This window comes from Polypterus senegalus, chromosome 6 (assembly GCF_016835505.1).
Source record: "Polypterus senegalus isolate Bchr_013 chromosome 6, ASM1683550v1, whole genome shotgun sequence".
In the NCBI taxonomy this organism is placed as follows: Eukaryota; Metazoa; Chordata; class Cladistia; order Polypteriformes; family Polypteridae; genus Polypterus; species Polypterus senegalus.
Window position 1 is genome coordinate 165,757,194 of NC_053159.1, and position 19,645 is coordinate 165,776,838.

At 39.3% G+C, this 19,645-nt stretch overlaps 1 protein-coding gene across 1 annotated transcript in view; it reads left to right on the forward strand.

The window, feature by feature from the left end:
• LOC120531773 (sodium-driven chloride bicarbonate exchanger-like) overlaps positions 1-19,645 on the forward strand; it is a 337,177-nt gene that overhangs the window by 30,618 nt on the left and 286,914 nt on the right. Inside the window, 1 exon segment of the mRNA XM_039757493.1 lies at positions 7,949-7,981. Within this exon segment, the coding sequence (XP_039613427.1) occupies positions 7,949-7,981 (33 nt within the window).

The following is a 19,645-nucleotide window of genomic DNA, read 5'->3' on the forward strand; positions in this document are numbered from 1 at the left end:
GAGCTGCAGCTTTGATGGGGTGAGTGTCTGGAAGAAAGCCATTCCTTAAAGGACAAAATAGGGCATTGAAATACCGGCGGTGGACTACTGCAGCCTAGAAGAAAGTCTTATGTACCGATGAATCAAAATTTGAAATCTTTGGTTCATCATGAATGGTGTTTGAGCGCTATGAAGAAAGTGAAAGGATGGTTTCTCAGTGTGTGACACCAAACATGGAGGAGGATTTGTGATGGTCTGGGGTTCTTCTGCTGGAGGCAGAATTGGTGACTTGCATTTTGAATCGAAGGGTTACCGCAGTATGGATGTTATATCAGCAGAAGTTGGCTACTTTGATGAATCAAAAATTTGAATAACATTTTGTACAATTAATGATTCCTTGACTTATTTTTTATTTGCCATTGTTTGTTTTATGCCTTGATTTCATTAAACATTAAGGCATTAAACTGCTTGCATTTCCATAAAAGTTGAAGTACTAGGGTGTTGTATCGTGTTAGCCATTATGGATGTTGTGAGAAGTCAAGCAAAATGACACCTTTTATTGGTTAGCTGAGCAGATTACAATATGCAAGCTTTCAAGGCAACTCAGGCCCCTTCTTCAGGTAAGAGGTAATCTCGAAAAAACTGAGGTGTTCTAACACTTTTGTCCAGTACTGTACATCTCCTTGCTCCCCAATATTTTATATACAAGTGTCTGAAGGGTTGCGGGTTTGATATTTTTGCCCAAATAGAATTAGGAAGAAAGTGGGTAAGAGTTCAGCTGGCTAGAGACAAAAGGTTCACAAAAGGTCAAAGGAGAAGGTGGTGGAGGCATGAAAGGTTGAATTTTCTTGTTCCCTTATTTTATCTCCAAAGACCTTTACTGTCCTCTAATAAATATTTTCTTTTCTTTATATTTTGCTTTGGTTAGCATTTGGGAACTTTGAGAGGTGCCCTCCTCAGGTTACACAGTGTTGTTTCTGATCTATGCACCCTTGTGTTGTTCTCAACTTTTCCTTGATGATTTCTTCTGCCATTGTTAAACTGCATGAAGTTCATCAGTGATGGCAGCCTTTAGTCCTTCCTAAGATTTTCAAAGTCAGACTTCCCTGGGCATCACAGCATTACATTGGCTCCATGCTCTGGCTTTTTGTGAGGAATCTTTGCTCCTTTCTGAAATGTTTAGTTGTCTAAAGCAGGTTCTCCTCAAGGATTTGTTAAGGCACAATGAAAGGATATGTCCCCACCACTTTTTGAAAAGTGTGATTTTTATCCTCATGTTTTTTAAACTATCACATGGACACCACCAGTTAGTATAAAGTCATGAACATTTTCTTGCCCCGTTCTCCATTGGCATTTCAAGCATCCCAAGAAAGAGGGGCATGTCTTGGTACTTTGGTGTAATGAGTAGCTGTTAAATCTGACCACTTTTAATTTACCCTAAAATCACTGCCACTGCGACACCATAAAGAGAAATGGTTGCTTTGGAATTGGAATTGAAGAGTGTCATGTTAGATCCTCTTTAACTATAATTTCAAATGGCTCTTATTTTGTATAGTACCTCGCCATGCTCAACCATTGCCCCATGGTGCATTTTAAATAGAGAGCTAAAGAACACTTATTTCATATATTTTTTCAATTACAACACAGGAAAATGAAGTGACGTGTGCTTTAAGGGGTCACACCCTAACCACAAAGCCACACTGCCCTCCTTTCTGACCCCCAATGAAAATAAATCTGCACTCTGGGCAGGCCCATCATGGTCATGGACATAATAAGCCCAATTATGACCATATGCTTAAAGTAATAAAAAAATAAGTGTTTTAAAGTGTCATTTTTCTTTCTAGATGGACTTGCACTTTTACTGTAGGAATAATAGAAAAGTTTTTTCATTTTTATCCATCCATTATCCAAACCGTTATATCCTAACTACAGGGTCACGGGGGTCTGCTGGAACCAATCCCAGCCAACATGGGGTGCAAGGCAGGAAACAAACCCCAGGCAGGGCGCCAGCTCACCACAGTTTTCGTTTTTATGTATTTATACTAATAAAAGGCAAAGCCCTCACTGACTGACTCATCACTAATTCTCCAACTTCCCGTGTAGGTAGAAGGCTGAAATTTGGCAGGCTCATTCCTTACAGCTTACTTACAAAAGTTAAGCAGGTTTCATTTCGAATTTCTACGTGTAACGGTCATAACGGTCGACAATGTCCACCATGTTGAACTTTCTTATTTATGGCCCCATCTTCACGAAATTTGGTAGGTGGCTTCCCTGCACTAACCGAAACCAATGTATGTACTTATTTCGATGGTATGACGCCACTGTCGGCCGCCATTTTGAACTTTCCAATGGTCTTTGTTACTTATGGGCCCATCTTCAAGAAATTTGGTACGTGGGTTCCCAACCCTAACTGAATCCTACTTACGTACTTATATACGTTCATAGGACAGGAGATAATTATACTACACAGGAGCACTAGAAGAGTGAAATGCTTAAGCCCTTCACCTATGGTTCTGCATGTGAGTTGATGGCTGCCGCTGAATTGTTCGGTTGTCGCTTTCAAGTGTACCGAAATGGCCAAATATTTTACACCTTTGGACAACCGCCAATGCCTCTTCAACATCTTAGATTCACAGGTGACGATTTCAGCAGTGGACACTTTGATGTTTATGAATGTTTAAACTCTCAAAAGCTGGATGTGAAGTTATCGATGAAACTGGTTGTATACTTACAACACTTGACAGATGCTGAATGTCACTTCAACACAAGTCCTACAAATACTGTCGTAATTGAAACAAACCATGAAACTCCAACTGATTATGACAGCAGCAATCCAAGCTGTGAGATTTGAGACAAGATTACTGTTCACATGGCCAACTGTACGTTGCATGCTTAAGAGTAAGCTCAGCGCACAGCTTGGTCATATTACAACCGGCGGGCCGAACTCAAAATGTGGTTTACAAAGAGATCCTTAACAAATGATTATTGGTATATTTTCCCTCAGTTTAAAAAGGTTTAGTTTTCTTCTTAACAAAAATTTTAAGGCAGTACTTTGCCGCTGCGAAGTGCAGGTATCTTGCTAGTTATTTATAAGGTCATAAAACACTTTAGATGATGAAATGCTATAATCATAATATAAATCATTACAATATCAGTGTTGTTTGTAAGAATTAGAGAAGCTTATATTGCATATCTCATTTTCCTAATTTCATTTTTACCGCCACAAACTCTCTTATGAATTCTTCACAATCCAAACTTTCTGTTAGATCTTTTTCAGTGTCAACTTCAACCAAACCATTCATTCTCTCTTGAAGGAATGAGCCAACCAAAAATTACATTTTTATATATTACTTCTCCCATTGAGTTTGTAGTAAAGACAGAAAAATATTTAATCTCATCTTTTCATGCAACATTTCTGATATAACAGTGGTGTTAAAGAGTCCATTAAAAACTTTTGCATTACTCATGTCATGTAATCCACATCATGTCATCCAGCCATTTTTCAGTCAGGGTTCCTCCCGTGGGTGGGGTTCAAATCTATGTTTTATGTCTTTTTCTGTATAGATGTTTATCTATGTTAATTTTACTTTAGTTTATGATTTGCTTTCTTGTCAATGCCTGTGTTTTCTGTGTGGTTCCCCAAGAGGCGGGGCCACTTGGCAATCAATGCTGGGAACTGCCTTCCATCCCATAAATCTGGAGGGTCTCCCATAGTTACTGGTGTCTCATTTTGAATATGAAGGGAGTTTTGGTGTGTTCTGTGTTTACAGTTTTTTTTTTTGACCTTTCACTCTGTTTTCTGAGATTCCTGTATTGAGACTGTGTTCACTTTGAATGACCATATGTTTTTAAGCAACACCTTTATGCCCTTTGCATTTATTCAGAACTTCATGCAGAGAAACGTTTGTCACAAATAAAGCCTTTAATTTTGTATGAACTTTCTGTGTTTGCCCATTTGTCTAGCCAGGGTTTGGTGATATATCCCCCTCTAGTGGGCATTTGTGGAGGAGCACTTTCAAATTTTTATGTCCCTTGGGACTCCTAATCATAACACTCCAGAAGTATCTCTACAACATCGCAAACACATGTACTGTTATTAAAATATATTTAAATAAACCACTTCTAAAAAACAAATGCAAATGGAAATGCACTCCGACACACCCACACATCTGAGCTGAAGACCCGCCTCCTCTCTCATTCATTGGTCAAATTGTCTTTCACTTGCAGCCATAGGAAGAATAAAGTTACAGTGTATCCCTTGGATATCGTCATAAACATAAATTGAAATTGAATTTTTATTAATTTCATGTGGCCTGAAATATTTTGCCAGAAGATCTCAGGGTCCTCTGTGTATGTTCTTGTAAACTCCTGCTCTTTTTGCTATATGTGAACGTTTCTTGTGAGTGGCATCTGTAAAACCACTCTCTTGTAGAGACCACTGTGAAATGCTGCAAATGGCATTGTCTTCATGATGGGTTCCTGGATTTCTGAAATTTTGTCATGGTACTGATTGGTTTACTACTACGTTTGATTACTCAGTTTGTGGAGAAATGACTACTCCGGTGAGAGACTTGGCCAATCTGTGCATTTTATAATCATGGATGTCCACATGCCCCTGTGAACCTCTAAAGCTCTAAGAAATTATTAGTCTCCACATCACTATTCACTTCCTTCTGGAGTCGGCTATGGGGGTGTCTGGAACAGGGGATATCTGAACTTCAGAACCCTTTGAAGTGATTATAAAATGACGTTGTATATTACACTTACAAAGAAACAGGAGACACTTCAGGTTGTTTTGGAGTTTGAATGCTTCAGATTCGGGATCTCTTGATTTTTATTTTGGATTTCAAAAAATCATTTCCCAGAATTTCAGTTCCACTTTAACATTATAGAGTACTAGCCATAATACATGCCGTTTTTCAGGTATAAATAAATGGGTAAAAACTGTCTTTGTAAATTCATTTAGCTATGTTAATTTTTGTAAATTCAACATAGCTAAACACAACCCATGATGAGACAGAAAGACATACCTTTGGACAAAAGCTGTAATCTAATCATTGGTGAGACAATGAAAGTATTATCCAAAGTAATTGAGAAGAAACATGACTGTGGTCATTCATTGCTGAAGTCACACTTTTTGGCCACCACAAAACTTTATATGTGCTGATTACCGTGTCCTCCCATCAGTCCTAGTGCACTTTTGGGTTGTCCCCCTTCCGTTTTAACTCCTCTCCCAAACATATAGCTGTTATTTTCAGTTGAACCAATGGCAACGCACAAGCAAAATTCTGTGGAAATGGGTTCAGCCATTGCTGCCTTGCATTAAGGAGGACTGGGTTTGTGTCCCGGATGTTTGCTGCGTAGAGTTTGCATGCTCTCCTGTGTTTGTGAGGGTTCTCTCCAGGCGCAGCAGTTTCCTTCCACTGTCCAAAGACAAGTAGGTTAGGTGAACTGATATTGCTAAACTGGCCCAAATGTGTGCTCACCCAGCGATGGAGTATCACCATGCCCAGTTGTTGCTCCTGCCTTATGCCTGATGATTGCTGAGATAGGCACCAGCAGTCCTGCCACCCTGCCCTAGATAAGTGAGTTAGGAAATGCATAGGTCCCGTTGTTTTTGCATGATTGGCTAACAGACAAACAAACAGGCATCCAAAAAGCTTATTTATACATATATATAAATATTATAAATACAGTTTGACACCCATATAAGATGCATAATAAATGTAATAAGGCAGCTTTGCATTGAAAGTTTAGGCTCCCTATTGGTTTCGTACATGGCTGAATTTAATTTGTCTGCATACTGACAGCTCTGTCAACACAGTTTTGGCTAGGTGGTATGAGCATAAGTCAAAATATGAAGGCAATTCCTAGGTAAAAATAACACTCCATGTTAGAACATTTTCGCAAAGCTGTCATGCTGACTATGCTGTTCCAGAAGTCCCAGTGTGCCTTACCAGTAGACAGCACATCTGGAGGTCTGTATTATACACTCAATGTGTAATTATGACAGCTTGATTTTCTAAATTTTACTCTTAGTGAGCAAAGTGCTGTTATCAGATGTTGTGGTTAAAAAGGTTCGATCATCTCAGCTACACAGAAAAAGATGAGCACACTGTTTGGCCAATGCATGTCAGTCATAGGTATGCAAAAGGACACAAGTATAAAAAGCAGGTGTTTTTCAACATATGGCATGATTTTGGACGCAGGAGCAGATCCTATACTAAGAAAGACATCAGAATTGTCCAGCAGAAGGTCAGGAAGAGTAATCTGTTACACTCAACCAAAGAACACCAAATATTGGATTAAATAGCAAAAGCTATGGCCTTCTGGACTTTACCAATCCTTTAAGGGAGTTGCAGTGTAGCAACAAAAATGGAAAAAACAGGGGTGAGTAGGCCTCAAACTAAACAAAATCCCAACCCGGGACCTAACTGTTCAGTCTCAGACACAGGCCTCACCCCAGTCACCCAGACCCAAAACTAAATCTGGCTTTAAAAGTTGAAAAATAGTTTTCAAAGTTCCAAAACCACAAATATATCTTTCAAGGGAGAGGGAAACCATGAAAAATTTAGCTTGAAAAGACAAAAGCAAAACAATATTCCCCAAACACATAGAATTTATTAAGATAATCAATAGTACTAGGGTGTTGTACTGTGTTAGCCATTATGAATGTAGTGACATCTTGCCTGAAGAAGGGGCCTGAGTTGCCTCGAAAGCTTGCATATTGTAATCTTTTTAGTTAGCCAATAAAGGGGGTCATTTTGTTTGACTTTTTCACTTAAGATAATCAAAAAAGGAAAGAAAAACTAGGAAAAAATGAGGCAAAATGTTGTGTCTACAAAGGCAATCTAAAGCAAACAGAAGGTTGCAAGAATTCTCAACATTAATAAACAAGTGTTAAACAACTCAACAAATTAACAACTGTTGAGATCATCATTAGAAATAGCTTTAAAGATGGATGTTCTTTATTACAACAGGCCTTAAGGGGGCCTGTCATTTGCACTGGTCACTTCAGGATGGCAAGACTGAGGAATATAACACAGCAATGATGTTAAATAGTTGTGGTCATTTGCATAACAGAGTTAAGAAGCACATTAATTTGCACCAATCAGCCTACAAATAAATTATATAATCTTTAACACTTCTTTACTATATTTAAAAACCCCAAAATAGTTAAACACATTAAAAGTCTTTGGCAAAAATCTATACCTAAATATAAACTTGTATGCAAATTATTGAGAACAAAATAAAAAATAATATTATCTGACATTATTCTTGGTAATGTGCTGGGTACAAATGGTGCAGGATATCTTAGTTAAACAGGCAGTCACAGTCAGACTAGCGTTACAAATTTATACAAAAAATCCGCTATCCATTACTCAGGATTCATAAACAGAAGCAAATGTAAAAAACATTTCTGTAATAGCTGGACAGTCAAAACAGAAATTTTGTCATCCAAATCAACAAAACCAAGAGTGTCACACCAGACTCATAGGACAATAAGTGAGCATAACCCTCTAAGGAGATATATTTTAATTTGCTGCAATTTCTGCAAACTTAGTCAATGAAACTTGGCATCTCTAAACTGGCACTGCGTAGTGTGAGTCATTGTGGGTTTATACACGGGAGTGCCTGGCATTAGTTTGGCACCCTCTCTAGGCTGGATTTCTGCTTTACACTGAATGCTCCTGAGAATTATTTTGGCTGCCTTTGACCCTGTATTGGTTCAATAAATGGATGGGATGGATTTCCATTCATTTAGTGAACACTTACTGTACTTCTACAATACAATTGTTTCTAGAATTGGATCACTGCAGCAGTTGCTGATTGAGTGACTGACTGGGGGAGTCCGCAGTGGGATTGAACCGAGCAACATGTATGTGATAAAGAAGCCAAACAGAGCAGAATATCAATAGCTTAATGAGTTAGTGGACCATGCTCTCTAACACTGGCATGATTTTTACAGGTACTTAACCCGAATATTGGGAGCAAGAGTGTGGTGAGTTTCCATTTTATTCCTGCATGTTAGAAATTTGCATGAAGTGTCTTGCATCTCCTTTGTTTATTGTTAACGTCGGAAAGAAATGCCTGTTCATTTTGAAATTCCCACTTGTTCAACATCCCAGCAGCTACAATCTTCAGTGTTCTTTTATGTAGCAACACTACTGAAACTGACTTTAAACACTGTTGCAATGTTATTTTTTTATTATAATTTTGGATGTGATGAATACATCTTCTAAATAAGGAAAAAGATAAGCTCTGGTCATCTGCAACAACTGATAATGTAATCTGCATGTCTGTGGTATATTATTGATCATTTTAATGCCATTTTGAAAAAAAGTATGAAATGTGCACACAATGAAGTACTTTATTTGAAGTCAGAGAGGCAACATTTTCATTTTCGGCGTGTGACTTTTCTGATGGGTTTGCTGTCAGCTGAATTCTAAGTGCTTTGCTCTGAGTAGCCGTTACACCAAGATTACAGCCACGATTACGTGCCTTGTCTGTTTTTGGCTTTGATGTATTGCTTCTTTGTGAAAGAGACGTGCCCTGCTGGTCTGTTTTTTTCCTTGGTGTGCGCATTGCACTTGTCTTCTAGCTCACAATAATGTTTTGTGATCAACTTTTTATTGAAGTGGCAGAAGGACATAAACACAAAAATCATCTATAAATTAAAATATAAATAAACAAAGCAAAGTAGAAATATAATCTCTCTCCTCATGGCTGTAGGCGCTTTTCCGAGGTGCATTGGGTCAGTATCCCCCAACCCTAAATTTGTTGGGCAAAACTAACCCAGCCCCATTCCTGGACCGATTCTACAAAAGAAATGTTGCTGGTTAAACTGAGAGGAAGTCTGTGTTAGATGCATTTGAGTCTGCGGGTTGCTACAGATTACAGGAAGTTGTCAACTTACGACTTATGCGTCTTACAATCATTCAACTTACGACCGCTCCCACATCTCACATGCAAACGACAGTTTTCACCATGCCGGCTCTGTATGTCGTGACTCATGCATCTCAATCTCAGTTTATTACCTTGTGAATTCAGTACATTTGTGTTACACTTCCACGAAAAAATGTAATTGATCTCGAAACAAAAACAAAGGTGATCAAGCAGTATGAGGGAGGAAGGAAAGCGAATGCGATTGCATGTGACTTTAAGTTGTTCATCGCACACCCTGTACTGCTACCTTGGTTAACCTATGAAACTTCTGTGTTGTGACTCACAATGTGACGCTTCGTGTGAACCGTCATGAAGGGGTAATGAAAACAAAGTGAATTCCTTTATCTATTATGTTTATTATTAACAGGCTAAACATGAGTGCCCAAACTCTGCTGGTACAATCATTCTCCTCAATGAACACTGGGAGAGGCTCACACTGATGACATAACATAACACAGACAAAGAAAGGACTCGTGAAGCTGTTAAAGGTTTGGCATCCATGTGAGCAAAAGTAATAAGGAAACAAAATAATAGAAAAATAATTTACAAAAAAAAGGTCGTAAATCTACATGATGATGATCATTGATGATAAATAAAGGATAAAAAACAAACAATATGACTTGATGGACTTATTACCACCGTACTACCGTACTATACATACGGTCAGATCTGAATACATATACTGGTCCGTCTTACGTCCAAATCGACTTGCATCAGACCCAGCGACTATCTGTACTTATAAAGAAAAATCTATGGCCTCATAAGACATAATAAATTTACCGAGGTCCCTTACATTAACCGACTAACCAAATATGATCACAAAATTTAAAGAAATACAAGTATAATAATCATCTTTAAATGCTGACTGTGATTCCTGTTACTGTTACGCCAACATATTCAGAGAACTCAATATCACCGTCCACTCAACGCACAACATCGAAGTTTTACTAATCAGGAAGACACCTATAGTGAACTTTTGAGCGAGTCAGATGCGACCATGAAGAATGACATGAGTTAGTTCATAGATGGTAGTTATCCTGTTTTAATAGGAGTTTTAATAAACCCTCCTGGGAGAAACGTAATGACTTGACGTTAAGCAAGTTTTAAGCAATGCATGCAAAGCCTGAAGTTACCGTAATTTTGTTGTGTTGATCATTTAGGTTTATTTTGCCATAACTGTGTCTCTTGTACAGCTCCAGTTGTGGCACTATTATTTCTTCTTACTATTGTAAATATTATTTTTGTTTTAATGAAAAATGATGCACTGGAAATATAAAATTTGAGTAAAGAATTCACAGCAATGTTGTTATTCTGAATACCATACATATTCTGTATAATCGAAAACTGAAGATCTGGCTCCTTGAACGTTCAGAGGTTTTAATGCTTTGTTTAAACAACAGCATTATGCTGGACCTTTTGATACTAATGTCCAGTCTCTAAACTCCCTGTTGTCAGTGGTATCAAAAAGGACAGAACAGGGCTAGAACATATAGTGAAATGTAACCAGGATGAGATAAGCAGCATTAAGTGGCTTAGTGGGACTGGTTGTGGTCCCATCAGATAGTGTTTATAAGTAATGTGATTAGAAGTTTTAACTGAGTGTGTCGGAAAATCAAATTCTTGGAGTGCAGTTTTATATTGTTAAAAATGGTATTCAAGGCAAGAGGACTGTGGAGGGGAGACAGGTGAGAGGTCCCCCTTCCAGACTGAAATTTTCTGAAGATGTTTTGGAACGGATCGACGCACACGGGAATAGAAAGTTTAAGAGAGTGATATTAAAGTGTGGATGGGCAGAGGAGAAGAAAAGGAGATCTCACATATTCTGAGCACTGGCCAAGCTGGAGTTGGAAGAAAATGGTTGAGGGTGTAAGATCATACAAACCATTAATGTCAGATGTCTCACCTTGTTGAGTATGTGCTCACAATGTATTGATACCAATGTATTGCTTGGGTGGGTAAAAGCAAGTATGACCACCAATTTAGAGGGCAGCATTATGAAATATGGGTATACAGGAGTGCCACTTCACAGGGCAGTGATATGCTAATTCACTTGGTACCAGATATGGAGGGAAGGAATAGTGTTATATTAGCATAAACTAACAGTAAGAGAGCTAATGATCAAAAGATGAGGAATAGTCAAAAGAAGAAATTTGTCAAAGCCACAACGTAATTGCAGTCAAAAGTACAAACTATGACTGATCAGTGCCACTGACTTCATTGAGGATGCAGACAGATAGATAGATAATTTATTAATCCCAAGGGGAAATTCACATAATCCAGTAGCAGTATACTGATACAAAAAACAGTATTAAATTAAATAGTAATAAAAATGCATGTAAAAGCAGACAATAACTTTGAATAATGTTAACGTTAACGTTTACTTCCCCAGGTGGAATTGAAGAGTCACATAGTGTGGTGGGGGAACGATCTCCTCAGTCTGTCAGTGGAGCAGGACAGTGACAAAAGTCTGTCCCTGAAGCTGCTCCTCTGCCTGGAGATGACACTGTTCAGTGGATTCTTCATGATTGACAGGAGTTTGCTTAGTGCCCGTCGCTCTGCTACAGATGTTAAACTGTCCAACTTTATTCCTACAATAGAGCCTGCCTTCCTCACCAGTTTGTCCAGGTGTGAGGCGTCTTTCATCTTTATGCTGCCTCCCCAGCACACCGCTGAATAGAAGAGGGCACTCGCCACAACCGTCTGGTAGAACATCTGCAGCATCTTATTGCAGATGTTGAAGAACGCCAACCTTCTAAGAATGTATAGTCAGCTCTGACCTTTCTTACACAGAGCATCAGTATTGGCAGTCCAGTCCAATTTGTCATCCACTCCCAGGTATTTATATATGATGATCACAGTGTCCATGAGGGGCCTGGGCCTCCTAAAATCCACCACCAGTTCCTTGGTCTTGCTGGTGTTCAGGTGTAAGTTATTTGAGTCACACCATTTAACAAAGTCTTTGATTAGTTTCCTGTACTCCTCCTCCTGCCCACTTTAATAGTAAGAGGAAATAATGTCCATTAATGCAGTAGCTATTAATGGAAGCTATGGCAGCAATGAAGGCCAAAATGTCAATTCCAAGGTATCTGAAACTTTTTGAGATAAGGACAAAGGCAGGCATTGGTTCAGTAAGAAATAAAATATCAAAGAGCTCAAGGGAGGATTTGGTCCAATTTCTTCTATGCCCAGATCATACTTCATAAGACCTAAAACAGTACAGAACATGAGGGATTATCAGAGGGGGCATTTCCTAAGTAAAGAAGAATACAATCCACATGCGGAAATTATGGGTGGAGAATTATGTGTCACGATAGGAGTTTGATAGTGGAATTGCAGATAGCTACCATCCGAGGAACATGTTAAAAAGGAAGAGGTGATGGTGGGCAGCCTTAACTGGCTGAGTTTTTGATGAAAAAGGAGAAAAGATTGAGGTGTCAGTGAGCTCAGCTGATTTTGGAGTTGAATTAAATGTTTTGATTAAATGAATTAATTCCTTATTAAATCCTATTTTAGTCATTAGCTGCAATAAAAATGGCCAGCTCACGTTTTTCAAGCTCACGTGACTGTCATGCAGCTTGTCCTTTAACAGAGACTGCAACATCAGTAATACATAAAATCTGACAAATGTTAACAGAAGGCAGTTGTGAGTGTTTAAATCCATCTGGCCAGGGTGTTTCAATTTATGAATAACATTCTGTAGTCAACTAACAAGGACTTAGCGTTCATAAGCAGAGAGAGGGTGTAACTTTGACATAATGTAGGATCTTTGCCTTGTTTTAAGACCAGACTAGTAAGTGCCAAGAAGCTGACGAAGGCAATTATACTCAGATTTATGAAGTGTTGTCTGCTCAGTGGCTGTCGTTTTAATCCAAGTCATCCAAAGGGCCCTTCATGTGGAATGGTAGGTGAAATTATTTAAAGCTTTCGTGTGTGGTGGGGACCCAATAACCACGGAGGCCATGCTGCGCAGACTCTCTGTAAGCCTTCTTACACAGCATCTGATTTTAAAAAGGGGCAATTTTAAGAAAATAAACATTGAGTCTTGAAGCAGGAGCACAAGCCAGGCATCAGTTGTTATTTATAGGAGAAGTGGCTTTAAAGCAGCCCAGACATTACTTTAGCCTGCTGGACAAACATATTTGTGTGGAGGTGGAGACAAAAAGCAATATGGCTAAAAATGCTGAGCACTTTTCTAAATTTGAAATGTGTTGTAATGGGTCTCAACATACTTAGAAATATTAATTTATATTTGTCCTCATTTGAATTTCACAACCCTGGTGCCCCATGTACTACAAACTAATCAGTCTGCAGCTACTAAGATTATACTCTAATCACTCAAATGTGTTCAATAAATCCCTTTTTTTATTTGGCAAATAGCAATTCTAGGAACCCTAACCATTTACTATTAAAAAATGAATGTGTTTACAGTTTACATGACTTGCAAATCAAGACTACACATAAAAGCAATTTCATTTAGTAACTAGAAATGGTAGCTTTTACACAGCAGAAGAGGTTGCTGAAACCCATAAACAGGGAAACAGTTTTGTATAGAAATGGCAAAATTTGGCCAAAGGAATGGAAATATTCTGAAATAGATTTGTTATGGTGTGATGTGTGCTATGTATCAGTGTGAATTTCTTTTATTTTTATTTTATTGTTTTCTGCCATTTTAAAGTGATTATTTTTCATATATTTTTTGTTATTTTTGCTGTTTTCAATTATAATTCTGTAATTGTATTCTGTCTCTTTAAAAGTGTTTATGTTCCTTGTTCTTTGTGGGTGGAGCCCCAGGAGGTGGGGTCACCCTGGCACCACCTCTCCTGAGCCCGCCCTCTGGCTATAGCGGTCTGCTGACAAGGCTCAGGAGTTGGAAATCATTCATTTAGAGTGGAGTGTTGAAAATATTGCTTTCTATTTGAATTTTCTGTTTTTTCGATTCATTTTCTGCTCTGCTGTTGGGTTATTCGTCTGGATTGTCTATTGGGACATGGTTTCTGTGGATTGCCTTTCTAGGCCCATACATTTCACTCTTTTTGCCCTTTTTATTGTTTTTTTCTATTTTGTTTAAAAAAAGGTTCCTTTAGAAAGATTCAGAGTTTTCCCTTTTTATACAAGCCAAGGGTTTACAGCCGTCCTTCCCCTTGTGGGGCTTTTGTCATAATTTAGAGACGTTTCAGCTAATTTTTGAGGCTTAAATCCCTTTTTGGCCCGTGAAGCGTGAGGTGGGTCGCTATTAGAGTGTGGATTGAAGTCCTTTGGGGTGAGGTTTTTTTCCAGGCAGCCTGACCTGGCCAGTGAAGCCTTTTGGATGCCTCATATCCATTTTGCCTATGTGGAAGTCTCCATTTGATAACAATGTGGTTAGTATTGTGCTGGAAAGAGAACGTGGTAATGCATGGAAATAACTAGACAAAAAAAGTACAGTAACTACAGAATTGTAGCCAGTATTGTATTTTGACAGAATCAATAAGGCAACTAGTTACTCAATTATACAAATATTTAATTAATCAGGTAGTCAAATAATAAATCAATTATGCATTCCTTATTTCTCATAGCTGCTTTATATGCATTGTACTTCCAATTGAATTGACTTCATTGATTCTCAACTCTCACATATGCAGAGTTCAGACATAATAATAATCCATCCATTATCCAACACGCTACATCCTAACTACAGGGTCACAAAGGTCTGCTGGAGCCAATCCCAGCCAACACAGGGCGCAAGGCAGGAAACAAACCTTGGGCAGGGCGCCAGCCCACCGCAGGGCACACACGCACACACGCACCCACACCCACCAAGCACACACTATGGACAATTTAGAATTGCCAATGCACCTAACCTGCATGTCCTTTGGACTGTGGGAGGAAACTGGAGCACCCGGAGGAAACACACACAGACACTGGGAGAACATGCAAACTCCACGCAGGGAGGACCCGGGAAGCGAACCCGGTTCTCCTAACTGCGAGGCAGCAGTGCTACCCACTGTGCCACCCTGCTACCCATAATAATAATGATACATTTTATTTATATAGCTCTATTCCCATGTTCAGAACACTTCACAGAAATTTGGAATGAACAACAGAGACTAGGCATAAAATACTAAATAAAGATAAATATAGCATATACAAAGTATTGAAATAGAATAAGTGTCAACAGACCAGAATAAACATTAAGAAAACATTGAAGAAATAATGTAATTTGTAGTACAGAGAGATTAAACTGAAAGACGGTCCGAATGTCAGTCAGTGTATGTTAAACGTGTTCCTGAACAAACGAGATTTAAATTGTTCTTGGAATGAATGAATTGAGTCGGCTGATCTCATTTATTTAGGGAGGTTGTTCCAAAGTCTGGGCACTATTGAGATGAAGGGTCTGTCAACTACAGGGTGCAGGTTGCTGAAATTGCCAGAATCAGTGGACCTTAGTGGGCAGACAGGAGTATATTGATGGAGGGGGTTACTGATGTGGTCCTGTGCAAGGCCATGTAAAGCTTTATAGGTTAATATTAGAATTTCAGGCTCTATCCTGTAAGACACAGGGAGCCAGTGAAGGTGGAGCAGGGTGGGCGTTATATACTCACTGTTGCTGGTCTGTGTAAGGACTCTTGCAGTTGACATCTCAACCAAGTGGTGCTGTGATAACAGATTAGAAGGGGCTGCCAGTTGGAAAATACAGTAGTCAGTATGGGATGTGATAAAAGCATGAACAAGTTTATCAGCATTGGAAAAGGAAAGGATAATCAATATGGGATTTGTTACGAGGGTGGAAGTAAGAAAGTTTTAATATGATGAATATGGGTTGAATAAGAAAGGGAGGAATCAAAAATAGCACCAAGATACCTAGCAGAAGGAGAAGATCCGATGAGATCATCACCAGTGCAAATTAGCATGACTTTGGTTTTGTTACAGTTTGATTTTAAAGAGTTATATCGCATCCTTGTTTTAATGTCACTAAGGCAAGTTGTGAGCCAAGGAACTGATGAACTTTCACTTTTAATACTATTTGTTTGGCCAAGGCAAGTCTTAGACTGGTTGGGCTGAGTCAATGGATAGATGGATAGATTTTATTTAGGTTATTTAATTTTGAGTTTGCCAGCATTGGACACAATACAACAAATAGCTGAGGTGGCCTTCCAATTGCTGTGCCACCCAACCTAGATAGATAGATAGATAAATTAGACAACATGTGAATTTAATAGATTAGACAGATAGATAGATTAGACACCATATGAATTTATAATAGGTAGATAGATAGAGCTTTATTTGTCCTAAAATTTGCCTTTTTACAGAAGCTCTTTAAATAAACGAATGCATAAATACACAGATAAACATATATATATATATATATATATATATATATATATATATATATATGTAATAAATAAAGAGTCTTTCAAAAATAGAAAAGATTTGGGGATCGTCCCCATATATTGTCGTCCAGACAAAGTGAAAAAATAGTTGATTCAGAATGACTTTTCAGTACAGAATGAATGAAACACAGTAACAAAATGGCGTTTAAATAACAGATGGGATGATGGGAGAGGAAATGGTTGGCAGGAAGTGACGATTGGAGGCGGGACCACGGAACCAACGTCATTGTGAGTAGACAGGAGTAGTTGAGTGTGGAACCGGAAGTGATGTCATTGGATGGGAACCGGAAGTGATGTCATCGCGGCCATTTTGGAACTGAAAATGGATGGGTTTATTTTTCTTCCAGTTTTCTGTAGGTAGAAAGAGATTCAGGTAAGTACCACGTGATAAACCCTTGTCTCGCGAGATTTCACTCACCTTTGGGCTCTTTGACTGCCTCCAACTCGCACGTGTGTGACAATATATATATATGCTGTGTTAAGCAGCCCGGACACAGACAGGTAGACATGTTCTTAAGCACCACAACACGTTGACTTGACTGAGCACACAAATATTTACAACGGTGAACAAACACAAACCCAGTGCCGCAGCACCAATCACCCCAAAGTCTAGGCCTCTTCTAAATGCCTTTCCTCTCTTCAGGGCCGCCTCTCTCCTCTTCTCCCGAGCTCTGTCTTCTTCCACCCGACCCCAGCCATCGAATGGAGGGAGGCGGCCCCTTTTATATACACCCAGATGTGCTCCAGATGCTTACCGGCAATCTTCCATCGACAGGCCCCCGTGTGGCGTAAGTGCCGGCTGTATCCCCGGAAGCACTCTGGGTGTCCCTGCTCCTCTTCCCCCTAGCACTCCCGAGTGTGGCGGAGGTGCTGGGGTCCAGGGCTCCCAAGGCATGGGGCACCCCCTGGTGGTGACCACGGTCCCCTGCAGGGTTGAGTTTCAAAGCTCTGTACCTGTGGCCCACAAAGGTACAAGGGCAGTCACCCCCATGTAGTCTGGGGGAGGCATAAGCCCTCCTCTGGTCCTCCTGGTCCCCCCAAGCCATCTGCGACAATACATACACAATATGATCTGAACACACAGAAGAATGACTACAAAGGAAGATAATGTAGACATATTGCTGTTGGTACAAAGGAGCCGTCATTATGTTTCTTGACACACTTCTGCTGAATAATTAGTGGACTGAAATTGCTCAGTGTTAGTGCGTTAAAGAGAGGATGTGCAGCGTTGTTCATAATGTCACTTATGTTTTGTTTTAATTCTCTCCTTCACTACAATCTCCAGGGGGTCCAGAGTGTGTCCCATAACTGAGCCTGCCCTTTACATTAGCTTGATGGTTCGGTGGGTCTCTCTTGAAGTGATGTTACCAGCCCTGTACACAACAGTGGCCATCACAGAGTTATAGAAGATGTGGAGGATGTCACTACTCATATTAAAGGAAACAGTCTACCCTTTGTTATATAATTCCTTTGTGTTACTAAAACAGCCCAATCTGTTATTGAAGTGGACCCCCAAGTACCTGTAGGAGTGGACCACCTCTATATCCATTCCCTGAACATTGTCTGGACATAGAAGCTCTGTGGTATGGTGACAGTCAATAAGCAGTTCCTTGGGTTTTGCTGATGTTGAGTTGCAGACAATTCTCTTTGCTCCAAGAATCAAAGTTCTCCACCTGACTCGTCTCTTCTGTCTCATGCCCCTTTAGTGATACTGTCCATTAGTGCAGAGTCATCTGAGAATTTCTGCAAGTAAAGAAAATGCCTGTTTGAGTGTTCCTTCACCTCAACAATGAGATTTCAATTCTGATTTGTGACTCAGACTGCATGTGCATTGTTGCTGTGTATAAAGTAGGGAAAGAAATCGCAATCTGTTGGAAACGTAAAGAAAATGCAGTTTGATATGAGTGAAGCAGGCTATTTATTCGGTGAAGATTTCCAGTAAGGAAGGCACAGCTTTGTACAATGGTTTAGCCATCAGCCATGAAACAACAGAAATGGTGAAAGAAATACAATCATTGGAAGATTTCTCAGAGAAGGTTAGTCAAGTCTCCCAGCTCACATTTAGAAGTGCCTTCTCTGTATTAAAATACCTCGCCACATCTAAGGGTCTGGTGGTGTCCCATGATAGGATGGTTTGCACAGAGAGCGCTTGTAAAACCTCCATGAGGGACATCAGGACATCAAGTATTGACAGTTCACTCGCATGAGTGTGCAGGTATTGGTGGTTAACTCTTTAAAAAAAGTCAACAGCATGGAGGAAAGTTATTCCAAAAAGTTTATACCTTTTCTTACCTCTGTTGAAAATGTTTGACATTGAATGCTTTCAAATTTTTCCTCCAGCTAATATTCAGTACACGGTACCTGAGAGAACAAATGACATTTTTAAACTTCATTTATTAAATGAACCAAGTTGTGCAAATATTATACCATTATGTAAAAATGGATCTAAGGGACTGTAAAATAGTAAGTTTAATGTGCATCACAGGTAAATTAATGGAAGGAATTATTAAGGATAAGAGTGAGCAACACATGGCAAGGATACGTGTTTTACTGAACAGTCAGCATGGAGTCAGAAGATGGAGGTCGGGCTGGAATTCTATGAGGCAAATAGCAGGGAATAACAGAACTGAAAGGCAAACTTTTTCACAGTGAATGACCACTGAAAATTTCAGGCAAATATGGCACCCTGATGGTAAATTATTGGGTGAGCAGATTGTCAAAGTTCCATTTTTGGACAGCCGTGTAGCACGTATGATCACACATAAAGCCTCATTTGTTTAATGTCTCTCATCATCATCAGAGAGGGAACAGGGCACGGAAATTAAAAAACAAAAAAAAACAAAAAAGAAAACACTTTCACAGGTAAACCCATACTGTATGACTGCACACGGTGATCGAAGAGAAAACAAATAAATGGTATTATGCTGTCTGTTTTTGGGTGCTTTTGGTCCTCCTCGTGATGCTGTTCAGATTTAACAGAAGCTCCTAATCAAGCAGGGTTCCCCTTTGGACTTTCGCATGTGCTGTTATAAATGTATTGTGATGATGTTTGTGGCACTAAAATACTTTTTAGATGGGTAGCTTGTTGAAACTGGAACATTTTGATATGTTTCAGTTATTTATCAGGATATTTATCATGAAATTCAGATTGTCCCTGTCACTGGGATGTCTGGTCACCCTAATAAATTATAGTATCAGTGAAATAATGAATCATTATTATCTGCAGATAATGGAGGTGTGAGGTTGGTTTAGTGTAAAGTTCATTTAGATTTATGTATTTATATATATGTATAGTGACCACAAGGAGGCACCAGAGAGGCCCAAGCCACAGACACAGCACTACAGCACAT